Below are 17,544 nucleotides of genomic sequence, written 5' to 3'. Positions count from 1 at the left end.
TCCAGAACAGCCTCATATATATAAAAAAAATCAAATATAATATACAACGCCGCAGCGTGAGAGATTTAGTTTTTTTTTTTTAATTGGAGCGTTTCACCGCGATGCCGGGTCTCTGACGTCGGGAATGTTTTCCCCGCCGTGACATTTGTTCAATAACTGGTAAAGTTACAAACTTCTACAGTGATGACTCAGAATTGATCGGGAAAAAGAAAAAGAGAGAGAGAGAGAGAGAGAGAGAGAGAGCAAATAACAAACATGTCACCTCGCTTGTTCAGGGAGCGCGAGCAGATTGCTATTTTCATATGAGAATGCATTAAATAATTAGACCGCTCACTCCAGTTTGAGGTGTTTGAGGGTTATTTGTGATGGAAGCTTAACTCACTTCTGAGCTTTGCAACGTAACACAATAGTGAGCTTGACAGCTAAAGCAAATTAGCCTTGGCAGCACACCTCTGATATCTTATTGGCAGGCTGCGCTCTGTAATTGCTTGCTTAGGTTTTGCCACAAGGACATAGCTCTGTGTGTGAGCGTATCATGTACACACACACACACACATACAGTACGCTGCTGTGTATCTTCTAATCCATCACTTAAATGTCAAACCGCTCCCCACTCGTGGTCAGTGAAGTCGATTAGAGGTCCAGGGGTTTGTCTCCCACTGAGCTTTACTTTGAGGACTTTCCAACTCAAGGTTGATATCAATGTTACTCTGTAACTTGGTGGCATCGCATCTAATGACTTACCTGATATGTAAGATGGATTTTATTGTTGCAGAAAGGTAAGAATTCATATATTTTCAGGGTAATTTATGTTCATTAGCTCATTAGTGGCCAAAGGCAGGTTGACCTAAATAGAGCCGACTGACTTGAAAGCTGGAAGTGAGCAGCGGCTGCCCACGAGGACCAAAGGTTACGCCGAAGTAGGTCACGCCGCCGTGATGGAGAGAAGAACGAGGTCAGACGAGGCGAAACGGAAGGTCAGACAATATACGGTAGACGGCCGGCGAGGAAGACGCCGCCCGGGTTTGGCCTTTGGGTTGGCCTCACTTTATGTTCCGAAAATGGAGGACAAACTGACCTAGAAGAAGAAGACGGTGCAAGAAGAAAAGTACGAGAGTTGACCTCGTTGAGAAAAGGCGGTAGAGAGACCGGAGGCTACCGTCAGACAGCGGAGATGGAGAGCCGTGGCCCCCCCAGGCACCGAGGGGCTTCCTATTTCCTCTCACAAACACAGAAGCTGTGTCGGGTGTTGCAAGAAATTCATCTCTCTTCAAGTTAAATGAAAGTTAGTTTCACTCTGCAGCTCTGAAGCATTTATACGTGCAGTTACGTTTTAATAAGTAGATCCTGGAAGTTAATCTGTAAATTTCTCAGAGGTCTGCTTAATTTATAGTTACTGGTTCACATTTTTTTAAGGACTAAAGACTAAAACCGTGAAAAAATGTTTCATCTAATTTGATATTTTATAGGGATGCAACGAAATGAAAATTCTTGGTCGAAACCGAAAAACCAGAAATGAGGAAACCAAGGCCGAAAACCAAAACACATAAAGAAATGATTGTCAATTATTAGAACCATTACATTCATAGCTATGACTGTGTACTAACCTCACAAAAGTCAAGGCATTGCAATTCAAGGATCTTGCAGAATCTTGCAGGATCTCATCGAACACATCAGACAACGGAGGTGCATGCCCCACATCCGGTGCAGAGAGACGCGTCCTTTTTTTCTGCGGGTTGTCCGCATCCGTCATGGCCTGGATCATTTCTCGTGCGCGCTGCTTTATTCCCACATCCAACTAATGATCCTTATAAAGGCCAACTCACACCGGACGCGGAACGGAAGCGGAACGGCACCGCCCTGGTCACCGTAACAAATAGAATCCAGTCTAGTCAATGAGAGCACTCACACTGGGCGCAGATCAGAAGCGGCTCTCCGCGCCACGGCGCGAGCTTTCCGCAGGATTTCTATTTTTTCCGCGAGCCGCGGCTAAACCTCGTAAATTTCAACAGAGCACTGCGCACCAGACAGTAAATCCGACACCGAATCTACGTAATAAACTTCTGCCCCCTTTCAAAATAAAACACAATACGCAGTTCATGTAGATTTTTACAACTTCACATCAACGTTACGTCATGACCGGTGGCACCAGGTGATCAGTCAATCGATCAAATGGTCTCAACATGAACGATGAGAGACTAATTGTTGAAGTGGAACAACACACAATCATTTATGACACAACAGATGCTTTTTTAATATCTCCTCCACGTCGGAGAAGCAAAGTCAGCTGTTTGTTGTTGTTGTTTTCTTTATACACTGTTTATCGCGGGGTCTCGGGTATGTCCAGGATTCTCGCGTGATCTCGTGTGAATACGGCCGTTCCGCTGCCGTTCCACTGCCGTTCCGCCTCCTGTGTGAGTCCCGTGTAACGCGGATCAAGTACAGTCGCGATGAAGTGCAGAGGATCCAAATAGATCTCAGTGAAACGTGTGTGCATAGACTCCAAGAGTGTACTTTTTATTGTTTTCACTCCGTGGTCCGTCTTAACCTCTTTGCTTAGAAGACGCTTTAGTGCCGCAATTAACGGAATAACGTCTAAATTACATCCACACCGCAGACATGTTTAACCGTGTTCTGGCTGCACTTCAGCTTGTTTCTTGTCTGTTTCAGCCGTGTTGTTTCGGTGATGTAGGTCTTTCAGCCGAACACCGAAAACTGCAGTTTTGGGCCATTTTCAGTGGCTTAATTTTCAGGGGATCCCTAATATTTATGATTTAGGTCCAGTGTGTAGACTCAATTGCATCTAGTGGTGTAATCGCTGCATTGCAACCTCCTCACATCATCAAGTGTAAAGGAGAAACAAACACTAGAGTGTCTAGAGAGTCAGAGGAGCCACCGTGGATATTTTCAAGTAACAGAAATCTTTCAGAAAGTCATGAATATTATATTCCACGTCCGCCTTATTCTGACCTTTTTAAGATCAGGTAAATAGTTAGTCTATAAAGATTTGATTTCATTCTCGCTGTAGCTTTAAAGCCAAGGCTGCTTTTATTATTTGATGACACTGAAGTTTGATTCTAACACGACATTGATCTTTTGTTCCGAGACGTTCCCGACGCGCTTTACCTCTGTTGTCGCTGATTGTTTGATTCCAAAGCCACACTTCCACCTTGTAGAAAAGTAGCTGTTTGAACATTTCACGAACACGTATCGTCATTTCCCTAAAAAACTGGCCTTAAAAAGACGGAGTGCTCCCCTCTTTTTTTTTTCTCGGAGCGGGCAGCCTGTCGCCGCCTCTTCAGAAGGAGCTGTTAAAGGTATTTTCGATCAAAGTCAAAGGCGAGTAAAGACCTTCGGCTCCGCACTTTACTTCAATTTCCCCCACCTTACTGGAGCATTGTGCCTCTGCTGTTGAAGTGAATGAGGGACGGCTCTTTGTGACCCGCTCTATCTCCCCTTTTTCTCCCCCATCTCTTCTTTCTTCTTTCCGTTGGCTTCCCCTGTCGCGCTCACGGAATAAGCTCACATCACTACACCCTCTCGATGCTGGATGAACTGGGACTTTTTCTCTCCCTCCTCTATTACCCCTCTCTCGCCTCCCCGTCGTCTCATCCCGACCTCGGCTCTTGATGTGTTGTGGCTGAGCCTTTTCATTAAGAAGCTCTGTGATTATTTTTAATGTGCGACTGTGTCAGGCGGTGTCCCTTCCCTCCTAATGAAGCTCACATCTGGACCTTTAAAGCCAGAGTTCTCACTTCTCCCGTGTCCCATCATTAACTGTTCTGCTGTCTTTGAGATTATATAACAAAATCCTTTCCTTTATTTCTCTGTTTAACTTCCTTTAATGTTCAAGAACAACTCGATCACAATAACGTAAAGAAAAGTTGAACAGGCGATTTTTAAACCTCCGTGCTGCCACTTTTATTCCCTCGTAACAACCAAACTTATCATCATTACTTCCTCTATTATCGACTTTGGACGCTCAGCTACCGTGATGTATGTAGTGATAAAGCCAAACAATGTGATTGATAACGCCAGCTAGATAGGGCTGGGCGATGTGGACCAAATGCCACACTCGATACTCGATATATATCGATATTTTTCCTCCGTGGACGGATAATTTCATACGTCTATTATTAAATCGCACTCCCACCACTCATACTACAAATCCCACGATGCTCTGCAACAGCTGGCACACATGCACCAACTCTAACCCCGCTAGTTGTTTAATGACACACTAATCAGTCGGTCCAGTGTTGACAACTTAGCGACTTTTCAGACCCTCTAGCGATTTGTTTTTTCCCAAAAAAGCAACTAGAGGGGAGAGGAGTATAGTCATTTTAACGCAAAATAAACTATATCGATATTAACCATGGTCTCGTGCTTGAAAATCTATCGATTATAGATTAAAATATCGATATACCGCCAAGCCCTACAGCTAGATAAGAAGGGCGATATCAAAGACAAGACTACTGGACAACCGGTAAAACACTGGAGATCTTCTCCAGGTGTCGACAGCGTCACGAGTCCTTCAGATTGTTTTCAACATTTCAAGCAGCGATATTCGGTTGAAGGCGACATCAGGACTGGACTGTTGCTTAAAGGATTAGTTCATCAATCAGCAGTGATGTCTGTAATTGTCATTTATTTAGCAAAAACACCAAAAATCTTCTCCGCTGTGTTTTTAAATGTTGTTTTATTGGAAGTATCGTTGAGTTTTGGACTGTTGGTTGGGTTAAAAAAAGCTGCTTGAAGCTTGAACATTTCATAAAGTGAGCAAATAATGAAAAACATAATGAATCTATAATGACAATAATTAAGCGACATCGTGTTTGGAAGTGTGTGTTTGGATGTCAGTTTGCATAAAGTCGGTATGAGTGCTGCTGTTTTGTGGTTTAAGTGACTAGAATTGATTCACTTCCTCCTCCTCCTCCTCCTCCTCCTCCTCTTCTGCCTCCTTACACAACAACGTGGGTGAAGAGAGGCGATGATGGAAATGAGAGTCCTCCACGAGAGAAAGTGGAGATTCCTCATCAGAGTGACGGAGTTCTTCAGAGACTCCGTGATTGCTGAAGTTTTGTGTGATTAGAGCTCAAAACAGTAATCCGGTTCAGTCGAACGAACGCAGAGTAGATAGAAAAGATAATCAGTTAATACTTTAAGGTTTGTCTTTAGCAAATTCTTCATTACAAATTAATATTGTCGTCTTTCTAAAATGTGAGAATCAGTCTGTTTTATATCAGTGTGAACTGAAACACCCTTTGGCTTTTTGAACGAAGAATTCAGAAGTCGATCTTACGCCGAACACACCAAATTAGTCAACAGAATAAAATAACGAAGGTATTAACTAATAACCAAAATAAATGACTGCTGCCAAAGTCGCTCTATCTGCTGCCTCTTCGGCTTTTTGGATCTCTTCGGCTCAGACGCAGAAATCGGACAATAAACTTCGACCTTCTTTTCCCTCTTTGATGTCAGCTTCCTCCTCGCCTCGCCTTCCTCCTCTCCATCTTTCTCCCTCTCATCTTTAGACTTCCTCCTCGCTCACCCCCTGCGAGGAGACGCTCATATCTATAGATGGATATACCGCTGCTGTATATATATATATATACCTGCCTTGCTTCTATGGCGTTCGTTCACGCCCCCCCCACCGCCAACCCGACTCTTCCTGCAAGCCTGGCACAGCACCAACCCACAAACCCGACTCTTCCTGCAAGCCTGGCACAGCACCAACCCACATCTGCAATGCTAATCTATAATTCTGTTTAATTAATGACCTGCCTTTCACTGATGGGAAGCTGATGTACAGTATCACAAGTGCTGCGATTAGATTTTTCTAGAAATTGTTGGATAGTTCTTTTTGTCTAAACCTGAGTGCCGCTTTTATGAGCTCGGGGTTTTGACAGGCACCGCTGCAGGTGTAGCAGCAGCGGCATGTATTTTTTCTTTCCATTTGAATTGCAATCAAAGCTCTGCGTTTTCTTTCTTCAGAAGGGCTGCTACTTCAGGCGGGCCCTCCGCGAGTTGTCACACAGCCTGTCAGTGCAGCTGTTCCCAGAGGCCACCCATGAAATGTACATCAGCCCGTTCGACTTCACCGTTTCTGTTAAAAGACTAAAAGCCTGGTAGATTTGTCGAGAGAGCGCGATGCCTTTCATGCCCCGCTGAGGTGTAGCTGAGTAACCCCTACGTGAAACCCTCCCCGTCCCCATCTCACCCCTGCCATTTCATTTCCCTCCATATCCCTCCGTAACCTTTTCTGTTTACCTCTGTTCATCCATCCTTTTGCTTCCTCTTTGTTCAGGGGTCACAACCAGAGGATGGAGTTCCTGGGAGACTCTATCATGCAGCTGGTGGCCACGGAGTACCTCTTCATCCACTTCCCTGACCACCACGAAGGACATTTAACAGTAAGATCGAATCGTATGTCTTCATAGGCTCTGCTCTGTGCATTTTTCATCTTGCACCTTGAACATTAATCCAGCTTTGTGCCTCTGCCGTGCGAAGTTACTCACTGCTTACTTGACATGAAGTTACAGCTGTGCGTTTGTGATTTTTATTCCTTCCCATCAATCTTTGAATCTCCAAGTGCTTGCCAGGTATTCACCCCCTTCCTCTTTTTGCTTGTTTCCACAAAAAAAAACACAAAAAAACAACCTCCCTTTCACTCCTCACCTCACACCGCGCCTGCATTTATTTTATTTTTTACTGTACTCCTACCTGTGATGGGTATTGTCACGAGGATTGTTCAGTGTTTTTTTTTTTTCAATAACACATCTTTGTCGGCACATTTCTTCCCCGAAAGCTGTCAGGCGTCTGTAAAAAAATAAATAAAATAATAAAGTTGGCGCGTGTGCGCGGACTTGCAAGTGCTTGTAAAGCGTCTACAAATCAAACGATCGCACTTTGAACGCGCGGGGCCGTTTTCCTGACAGCGTCGGACGGCATTGCAGCTCCTGTCTCTTTTCAATCGAGCGTCAGCGCTTCTCTTCGGGAAGACTGACTACTCTACTCGAGGCCCGGGAGGGATTGAACCGCTCTTAAAAAAAAAAAAAAAAACTGCTAAAAAACCCTCCACAGTCAGATATTTATTCGTGGATATTCCTCATAGACAGAAGCCGTGACGTAATTTGTTTAAAAGCTTTCTTGCGAGGCTTGAAAGCTCCCAGCGAACCGCCTATACCCAAGAGTCAGGACGGGGCACATCTGAAATGGATTTCAATTCTGGGAGAAAAAGTGCTCATTCAACCGGTGTGTGCTGTTAAGGAGGTCACATCACAGCGAGACAGATTCAGACAAGTCATATTGCATTCTGTTTGCTCCTGTAGCTATATTTAACATGTTTTTGTTGTTCCTTTTAGAGACGTAAATGTACCTTCCCCTATCATGTTGTCGTGCTCCAAGCTCCCCGAGTCACGATGTAATATTTAACAGAAACTCCCTGAAACATTTACTCCGCATTACCATCCCTCCCGTCTTTTGATGAATTATTCCACGCGGGTTTTATTTTGATGTTTTTGTTTTTCCGGGTGTTTCCTGCGCGCGGTTGCGACTTCTGACAGGTGGACATGAAAAATGTGACGCTCTCTTTTCTTTTTTTGTATTTGTCTGCAGCTTCTCCGCAGTTCGCTGGTCAACAACCGCACGCAGGCCAAAGTCGCCGAGGAGCTGGGCATGCAGGAGTTCGCCATCACCAACGACAAAACCAAACGGCCGGTCGCGCTGCGGACCAAGACTCTGGCCGACTTACTGGAGTGTACGTCCGCAGCCCTTTGATTCAAGCATAAAAGGAAAAAAAAGAAATATAGATCTTTTTTTTAGACCTCTACTAAACCTTTTCTTGTATGTCTCGGCAGTTTAAGACGGCGGCGTGAAGTGCCATTATTGATTTCTTTGTTCCCTTTGTGTTAGATGTCAAACACAGTCACTTCACTGCTGAAGACACTAGAAGTTGCTCCCTATGTGCTTAGTATGGCTGGAGTAGTTAGTGCCGATTTCTTTCTGCCTCCTTGTTGTTTTTTCTCTTTCTTCCACCAGCTACAGCTGCCACGATATCCTCCAATTAATAAGCTACTCGTGGTATTCTATGAGCCTAATCGTTTTTTTTGGAACAGAATAAGACATCCAAAGCACGCTTAGTGAAATGAATGGATGGTGGAAGAGTCGCGTTTGGCAGCTGAAAGAGGAAATTATCTGCATTGTCCACTGGTTGTTTTATCTACTCCGGAAGAGAGACTCCAAACTAAAGCATTGAAAAAAAAAATTCAAACTGAAAACACAAGGCAATTTATTTTTATTAGCAGCAGTAGCTGTGCTGCAGCTTCACTCCTTTTTTATATAACGGTTATCTAAGAATTAAATTAATAATAAAATCCAGAGCTCAGTGCTTATATTTGTTTTTATATGTTAAACATTATAATGAGTACACGCGTGTATCTCGTGCTTACTTTAGTTATTTGACTTCTTTTATTAAACGCATGTTTCAGCCGGTTTCCTGTCAGATGGGATAAAAAGGTAGAAAATCATAGTACTGTTCTCTGAAATCACTTTTAATAATGTGATTTAAATGTAAAAAATAGAAAGTAACGATGAGCTCCGGCAGTGAGGATTGTCTAGTTTCCAGATAGCAAAGATGTAAATGGGCGCAAGGGTCCGGGGTCTTGCTCTTGCGAGGATCAAGTCATGTCACGGTGACTTGAAGTTGCAGGTGAATGTCCACTTGTTGGTCCACTTGCTGTGAGAGCTGAAGGTCCTCAGGAGGTTTGTGGGACGCCCCTGATCTGGTAGGAACTGGTAGGACGTTCCACCAACGGGGAGCAACAGACGAGAAAAGTTTGGATTGCCCTGAGCGTACGGGTGTTCGAGCCAGGCGTCGTTCGTAGAACTGGCTACAGCGGGGTAACATATGACCTATTTGATTTGATTGAACACCAGGCACGCCGCCACATTCTGGATCATCTAACGGGAGGCCCGTCAGGAGGGCGTCGTGAGATGAGTTGGGTAGCGTTGGGTCCGGTAACGCTTGATTTTACTTAAGGTTTTACGTGCAACCAAAGCAACATGATCAAGAAAGATCAGCTGGTCATCGATCATGAGTTTCTCACCACCCTAGTAGGAGGAAGATGTGTTTTAATGTTTCCTTTTTAATGGATTCTACAACGAGATCCATCATTGAGGCACTGAATTAACAGAAATGTATAAGTTATCAAGAAAGTCTCCATCATGTAGATAGTCCACTAGACTGTAAAACATCGTGGTCACAATCACAAAACCAATACTGATATTTAAGAGAAAAATCCAGCAACAAAGATCGGCTGATTTTTCTTTTATAAACACAAAAAGAACAAGAATATAAAAGAATACATATTTAAAGGGAAGAAATCCTTCAATGTTTCCATTCTGGCCTTCCAGTATCCTGTATAATGAATACTACTTGTTCAGATTTTGAGTTGTATTACGTGGTCGACTGTTCTGATATGAATGCAATATGTCCCCAAGTCCCTGAATACAAAATAGGGAGTAAGTTCTTTTATTAATGCATGCATACGGGTATGAAAATGAAATCCAGCCTCGCTAAGAGAGTCAAAAAATGGTTCCTTTTGTATTTAAACTTTTCAAAGCCACGATGGAAAGACGGCCTCGGTGTAGAAAAAAGGAAAGTAAGAGTGTGACGGTGTTATTAGGAGACCCTGAGCAGTCAACAGAGGGAGCTCGCAGCGACAGAGATAATAATACAAAGAGGGGAGTTTCAGATTGGGAGAAACATTGGAAAAAAACAAAGAAGAAGAACGAAGCGGGTCAGGTTCGAGGTCAGGATTCAAAAGGCAGACCTTTAATACACGAGCGCCGCATCATTTGCCTTTCAAATGATCCCTCGAGGTTCGGGGGGCCGAGGCAAAGTTGATGACACAGGAAGGGTCAGCGCTGGAAATGAGCGCAGCTTTCCTTCCGCATATGAACAGCCGTGCCCTGCAGCTACAGCAGGCCTCCTGAAATATTACCTATTATCCCTCCCTCTCTCCCACTGTCTTAGTCACGGAGATGAGTAAATGCTCCGGCAGCTAATGGAAGAGGAAAAACAAAGGGACGGGCCGGCGAGATGAAGATGACACCAAGCAAACCTACTGCTTACATTTCAGATCTTTTGCAGTTCACTTACAGCGCTGTTTACTCTCAATTCCGCCTGACACGCAGTTTTATCTTGTATATTATACGGATGCGTGGCTGAACTCTGTGTGGCCCCTCGCTATACCAATTTCCTGTTCGATGGAGGAAGGCAGGGCACTACATAACCATCTTTTTCCAATTGTTTACATTGACATCACGTCACTTGCCGTTGAGGGACACAGCTCCTAATAATTTATTTACTCAAGGAGCAGCAAAGAGACCCAACACATCAACTCTTTATGCTCTCTCTCTTTCTTTCCCGCAGCTTTCATCGCGGCGCTCTACATCGACAAAGACCTGGAGTACGTGCACACCTTCATGAACGTCTGCTTTTTCCCTCGGCTGAAGGTGAGCCCCTATTCATAGGCAGCACTCACAGCTGATCAATGAGCCGCTTAGCCGTGGTCTGAGAAAAAAGAACCAGGAGAGAGCTAATGGCCGGGGCCCTAATGGCGCTGGCATTGACGCGAGGCCTGAAGTGGTGGAAGCTCAGATGCTGAATGCCTCTCGCGACGCCGGGCTTTATCGCTATTTTAGTCGCGTTTAACAGGAATTGTCGGGTGTTTTTTCTATTGGTTCGAGGGCTCTTAATGATGTCCACATCGGGAGAAATCGGCGAAAGCTTCAGTCAACGACTCCCAGGGTCAGACGTGAGTGAGGAAAGGAAAGTCTTTTTGTTCTCAAGCACCACTGGATCGTCCAGATTTAGCTAGAAGACACAAACTATGACACTCTTGCACCTAAACGGCCATGCGCATACACAAAACGCTCATGTTCGGGTACCCACACAGAGTGGACCTCTCCTTGTGAAGAATGCTGCTGCAGTGGTCTGATATGCCATGCTAATTGCTGTCTTGGTGTGCCTCCGGGGAGATCCCCCCCTCTCCAACTCTGGAGGAGCTGAGCTTTGCGTCATGGTCGCTGCAAGAGAGCACCTCATTTCCACTTCCAAGAGAAGAAAAAAGTTGTGAAACAGCCAGCACGTCTCCTTACATAGCCTTCTGGAAACCACAGCGCTGCACACTGTGCTGCTTCATCCAATTTGGATGGAAATAGAAAAACATAAATGCTTCTTTCCTCGTGTTACTTTCCTTTATGAAGAGAGTATGTGCTACACCCTTTTTAAAAACAGCCTAATTTCTCTGCTTTAGGCTAAAGGGGTTGTAGATGCAACCCAGAGGGAGGAAAAACGGGAAAGGAGAAAAGGGGCAGAGATGGAGAGGAGAGCTCGAGCAACGGAAGCACTCTTTGTAGAAAATTAATAGGAGCAGACAGTTCTGGATTCAAAGTCTGCCTTTTTATGACAAGGCTGCTTCCCTGTTAATGGAAGGGCTTTTAGAAGTCCCCCTTGGATAAGAGAAATGTATCAGGGCTGCACACCTGGGAGACTCCCAGACGCTCTTTATATCTGGCCGGGGATTGGCTTTTGTCTTAAGTAGCCTGTGATTTGTACTCACCGTGAAGACACAGATGGAGAAAGCCAGTCAGGGAGAGAGCAAATAAGTGAAGTGCAACAAAAAAAAAAAAAGAGGGGGTAAAAATGTTGGAGAGGGTCATGGCGAGAATGAAATAAAAGCACGAGGAAAAAAAAACGCAGAGAGGGAGTGATTTTATTTTTTTCCTCATGTCTCATGTGAAAGAAGTTTCACACGTTTTTTGTTCGATTTGTGTGTTGCAGGAGTTCATTTTGAACCAGGACTGGAATGACCCAAAGTCTCAGCTGCAGCAGTGCTGTTTGACCCTGAGGACGGAGGGCAAGGAACCAGATATCCCGCTGTACAAGTAAGACCCCAGGAAATGAGGCTACCGGCTGTTTGAAGCCAGTTTCTTTTTTTAAAGGGCATTGAACAAGCAACAGTAACTCTGCCATCCTATAAAATCCACCTTTTTGAAAGTAAAGTTTCCATTTAAACAAACTTCTATATGATTTAAATATATGGTACTTCTCAGACATCTTTGTCAGTGTCGGATAGATTTGGGTACCGCTTCAATGACCCCACCATCCATTTGATTTATTCATGATTCGACTATTTCAACTGTCCATCCATTACTTTAGGCTTTCTTTAACTATCTGGACTCTTTCTCCACTTCTATTGGCTGTTCATCTCAGATAGGTCTGCTTATGCACAGGAGTCTCAGTTTCTTGAGGGTTGGGCACCAAAAACAACTTGGTGAGACACAAAAACTGATGGCTGGGTTTCGTACACTAGTACTTTGAGCTGACGAGTTCAACTTCTCAGCTCGGTTGCTGACTAGTTTTCAGGTACATCTGGTTTCGATACGTGGTTTCTATTTTTGGATTGGTTGATCTGCTACACAGTCTTTCCACGAACCCTCAAGCAAACTGCAAAAATATATATTTCTTTGTTGTGCATCATGAATAGCCTTCAATCTCACAATGCTGTATGAAATAAAATGACATATATTACACATTCGAGGTCGGTCGATGAACACGTTCAGACCTTCGTGCCCTGCACACAGTAAAAGGACGGTGAACTCGCTCACGTTCCTTTTTTCTTCAGCGTGTCCTACACTTGAGATGGGTTCAGTCAGGCATCACATGGACCACAATGCGCATTCAGAGAAATGAAATGGCACAAACATAATTTACCTCCTCCTCCTCGGTCGCCATTGGTCCCTGAACATTGTGAATAGCCGTGTAAAAGGTCTCTGTTGTTGCGATAAATAAACACGCCCCAAAGAGAGAGACCTCTTATTTGACAAAAGGTCAAGGAGCAAGTGTCATTTGTGTTTGTCTCCATGGCAACTGACAAACAGCGGGTCGGCCGGACACGCAAGGGCAGTTAGAGACGGAGCGGCTTCTTGACGTACAATGAGAAGCACCACAATCCAGCATTTAATCGGCCCCTCCGTCCTCCTTCCAGCACTCCTGCTGTTTATTATTCCCTCTGTCTGCCTGACGGATGGTGATTTTTGACACAGCACAACTCTGACACTACAATCAACACTCGCCTCTAACTCTATCGCCGGCAAGAACGTGAACGAGAAACAAACAGAGCCCTCCTGGGTGACTTGAATTTCAACACGGGAGCTTACGCCGCCACGTATCTGAGGCCACATTTTTGTTTAGTTCAATCACTTCGTTGCCGTTTAACGAACACGCAGGAGCGCCCGATAATCTCGAGCACGTCCTTAACCTCGTCACGAGTCGAGCAAGAGCCAGAGAGCTGTTCACCTTTTCTTTTCTTTTTTTTCATGGCGCTTCATACAGAGGTTGTCGGCGTCTGGATTTGTTTACAAGTGTGAAGAGTGGAGGAACAGAGCGCCAGACACGGGTGTGAGTCAGATGGAAAAAGGAGCCTAAATGACCGAGGGCAGGAAAAGACACGGGAAGGGAGAAAGTAAAGGAGTTAATGCACCGAGCGCCCCCCTGGGCGCTGCAAAGGTTCCCCCGGTGAACGTGTCTGCCTGATGACAGATTCACACCTCGACCCCGAGCACCATCACTTTACTGTACATCTCGTCTGGGGTAGGACACACCGGGGGAGCGGACACATACACACTTTCCCTCATTGTGCAAAAGAACGGCCTTGCTTTTAGCGTGAGCTCGAACAGAACCGATATGGCAGCATTTCATCTGTATGCAGGCTTGACATCGACAGCTTTCCCGGCAGCTCGCAGATTTCAGTCTGTACATGTCTGCGTAGGACGCATGCACACTTTATTCATTCGTACGTAACCTGTACGGCTTGACGTCGATTTCCTCCCCGCGTCGTCTCGTCTCGTGTTATTTTACGCACTAATTCCGAGCGACACGCTCTCTCCCTGTTGAGATTCGTCTGAAACGTCCCGCACGAGAGTCTCAATTTGCTCCACGCATGCTTACGCGCTACTTCTTTTGTAAGTGAGAAAAGGAAAAGGCGCGCAGAGCGAAGGGGAGGGGGGGCTGAATTATTGATAAAGTGTCATAAGTGACCACGTTGCATTAAAAATGGATCGCTCTCCTGAAATAAGTAAATTGTCTGTGAATAATTTAGGGCGGCTCACAGCTTGGGGTTTGAGATGTTTATGCTAATGTTAACATTTGAAACGTCTCCCAAGTTTTGTCGGCTGTCTTGTTTCACGCGTCCCTGCAGAAATGTGACAAAACTGACAGCTTGACTTTTTTTTTTTTTCTTTTCCAAATTAATTCGTAAACGAGCCGAGTGATATTTCCTCGTCGTCCCGCTCAAACATTCCTCGCTTCCTCTTTTTTTTTGTGTGCATTGTTTACCCTTCCAGCGCACCAAAGACTCGTCGGTCTCTCGGAGACGATTGTTTTTATTTCAATCCCTCTCCCAACATGTCATTTTTTTCCTACCCCACACAGATCTCGGTATCTGAAGATGACGGGGCGTGTGGAGGCTTTAAAAGTTGTTTATACGTCCCTTTAGATGGCTTCTGCACGCTCTCAAAGCACAGCACTGAATCAAAGCTCTATTCCCTTCCTCTCAACCCGTCGCTTGAGATGAATTATATTTGTTCCAATTGAAAACTTTTTTATTTTTTATTTCACCTCCCCTTTTTTTTCTCGTTATTCCTCTGAAGGACAATGTCCCCCGAGTGTGTCCTTGCACCTTTTTCTCCTGGGTCGTTTTTATTATCATTATTATTATTTCTCTCTCAACTCTACCCTCCCTCCCTTCTCATCCCATATTTCTTGTGTTTGTGATTTTCCGCAGGACTCTGCAGACGGTGGGGCCCTCGCACGCTCGCACCTACACCGTCGCCGTGTATTTCAAAGGGGAGCGAATCGGCTGCGGCAAAGGCCCGAGGTGAGTAAAGACGGTGCAGCGCACAGTAAAGACACGACAGGGAGGCGCTCCGCTTCACTAAGGGGCTCGAGAATAATGGCTGCACTTTATATTGATGGTGTTTATTATAGCAATTAAGCCTCTTGTTGGCCCATTCTATCGGGAGAGACGTTACGCGGGATGAAAAATGAATCGATTCATTATCGATTTGACGTAAATCGTCTTATGGAAATATCACTTTGAGGCCGGCGACCGGACGACGCTGCATCTAGTTTACCTGTGATGGTGTGTTCACAGCAGGATTGATCCATGTGTGTGTGTTTGACAGCACACCTCTTCACGCTTTTGTAAAATAAAGATTCTCGGCCTTTTCAGGGGTTGACAATAAAGCTGCAGCTGAGCCTGCAAGAAATGAAACCTTAAATCCATGAAACATCTCTCACCACCGCCGCCGCCGCGACCACCACCCACCGCCACATGTGGAAATCCCCGCCCTCTCTCTCTCTCTCTACTTGAAAGCGCTCTCTGTCGCTCTAAGCTGGCGATAAGTTTGTCCCTTCCATAGGATCTTTGACAGCTTACTGTTTTTGTATTTACATGACTTAAGCTCCAAGCCAACCCCTCCGCCGGGCTGCGATCGCGCGTAATATATACGGAAGGAACGCGGGCGTAAACAGTGCCCGGCGATAGGCTTACCTTTCTGAAATGTGCGCTGTGTTACCTGGGATTGTTTGGCAGACGGGTTCTTTCACAACAAATATAAAGCACTTTTGATAATCCGCTCTATTTATTTATTTTTTGGACATTTTGAATATGCTAAAGACCTTTTCTCTCTCTTTTCTTTCTCTCCCTCTCTGTCTTCTTTTATAAAAAAAATATTTCTAATCTAGCATCCAACAGGCGGAAATGGGAGCTGCGATGGATGCGCTGGAAAAATGTGAGTTGTTTGGCAACATTGACACACACACACACACACACAGACATTCACACTTTAAGCCTTCCACCAGCTTTCCCTCAGTGTTGAATATTAGCTTTGGCTGTACAGTATAGCAAGATGGCTGGCAGAGAGCTGTGGCCCGACCAGCCGGTTGGCTGCGACATGTAGGACATTAGGCTGTTTGAAGTATTAGCCCAGAGCACAGGCACGAGTCCTCGCCAGAGATGGAGAACCAATAAAACAAGGACATGGTGGTGGAGGAGGAGGAGGAGGAGGGTGAAGCGAAGCGCCCTCGACCGTGTCGACCATCCCACGGGACGGCGGGAAGTTTGTGTCGAGGGCCGCCGCAAACTTTGTTTTATTTCTCTTTTTTTGTTGATGTTGTCGTGTTTTTCGAGCCCTTTTAACGGACCACGAGAGCGAGAGAGGCTTGACGCGCCGAGCTGCGCCTCTCTCCCTCTTCAGATGTGAAGGAGTGTGCAAGCCGACGTGTTCCCTTACGTGCCGCTTCACTCCTTGGCTGTTTTTCATTTTGTCATCAGCCACCACTTAAGGAAAATAGATAGTGGGTTTTTGAGGCATTTACAGTGTCTCATTCACTTGCCAAGTGTAACAAAAAAAAAAAAACACAATTACAGGGCTCTCAGAGTCATTTCCATCATCTCCTGTTCGCCTCGTACTCGATGCATATGCATGTGGATACATAACATCGTACACTGTGTCGGAGTTTTTGTCCAAGTGTATTTTTATTTTTTTGGACTGGACTTTTCTTGCTATCCCCGCGACCGGGCGCATTAATCAAAACGTACAATTTGTTCTTTACGCAACTAATTAGCTGGAGGTGAACACAAATGGCTTTGTTGGAACGGGCCCGCAGAACTTTTCAGAGGGCGCCGGGGTCAAACTTTGATTTCATTTGGCTCGCAAATGAGGCCTCGAGCCACTCGTGATTGATACTGTTTGTGCGTCCAGGCTTTAGCTTTTTATGAAACATTAGCGCGGGGGTGTTATTATTTAAAGCCGCTTCCTCCGTCTCTCTCTCTCCCCCTCACCTCCCTTCCCTCCTTATCAGGGGAGGGCGTAGTTCAGCGCTCACACTCTCTCTCCCGTGTCTTCCCTCCCTCCCTTAATTCCTCCCATTTCCTCTCCCCAGCGTACACCTCTGTCACCATGATTGATAGATGCTCATTGCTGGTAAATGAACATTTCCCCCCTCATAAATTGCTGTTTCATGTGACTAGATTAGCAATGCCTTTTAAAAGGTCAGTTGATTTCACTTCATCTCTCCGAGTCTTCTTTCCTTTTGGCTTGCAGTTGAAGAGCTTTGTTTGATTTTGTAGTGTCACTTAATTTAAAGCCACCAATATATAATTACTCACCCCTCAGCCTGATGCACTCTCTTCTCTCGCCCGCAGTACCCCGAGGTGAGCCTGTCAGTGATTTTAATTAATTATTATAAAGAGAAATTAAATGCAGGATTTTACCAATAATATTAGAGAGGTCCAGTGTGTAAGATTTAAAATGGAATACAGTATCCAGTAGTATGTTTCCATTATTGTACAACCACCTGAAATGAATTGTTGTATTAAAGTGAGCCCTTTATATCTATGGTGAGAGCGGGTCCTCTTCCATAGGTTAGGTTAGCCAGAGTTTTTCCTTACATCCATGGAAGAAGAGGGTGAGGCG

The 17,544-nt window shown here is 45.0% G+C and overlaps 1 protein-coding gene across 1 annotated transcript in view; it reads left to right on the top strand.

Annotated features, from left to right (window-relative positions):
- Positions 1-17,544, top strand: part of drosha (drosha ribonuclease III) — a 103,903-nt gene that overhangs the window by 79,521 nt on the left and 6,838 nt on the right. The window contains exons 26-31 of the mRNA XM_019264697.2: positions 6,305-6,410; positions 7,615-7,756; positions 10,433-10,515; positions 11,846-11,949; positions 14,850-14,942; positions 15,812-15,858. Coding sequence (XP_019120242.2) covers positions 6,305-6,410; positions 7,615-7,756; positions 10,433-10,515; positions 11,846-11,949; positions 14,850-14,942; positions 15,812-15,858 — 575 coding nt within the window. The remainder of the gene's footprint in view (positions 1-6,304; positions 6,411-7,614; positions 7,757-10,432; positions 10,516-11,845; positions 11,950-14,849; positions 14,943-15,811; positions 15,859-17,544) is intronic.

The sequence above is a fragment of the Larimichthys crocea genome, chromosome XXIII (assembly GCF_000972845.2).
Source record: "Larimichthys crocea isolate SSNF chromosome XXIII, L_crocea_2.0, whole genome shotgun sequence".
Lineage (NCBI taxonomy): Eukaryota > Metazoa > Chordata > Actinopteri > Sciaenidae > Larimichthys > Larimichthys crocea.
Note: the sequence above shows the minus strand (reverse complement) of the source record. Positions and strands in the feature narration are given on the sequence as shown.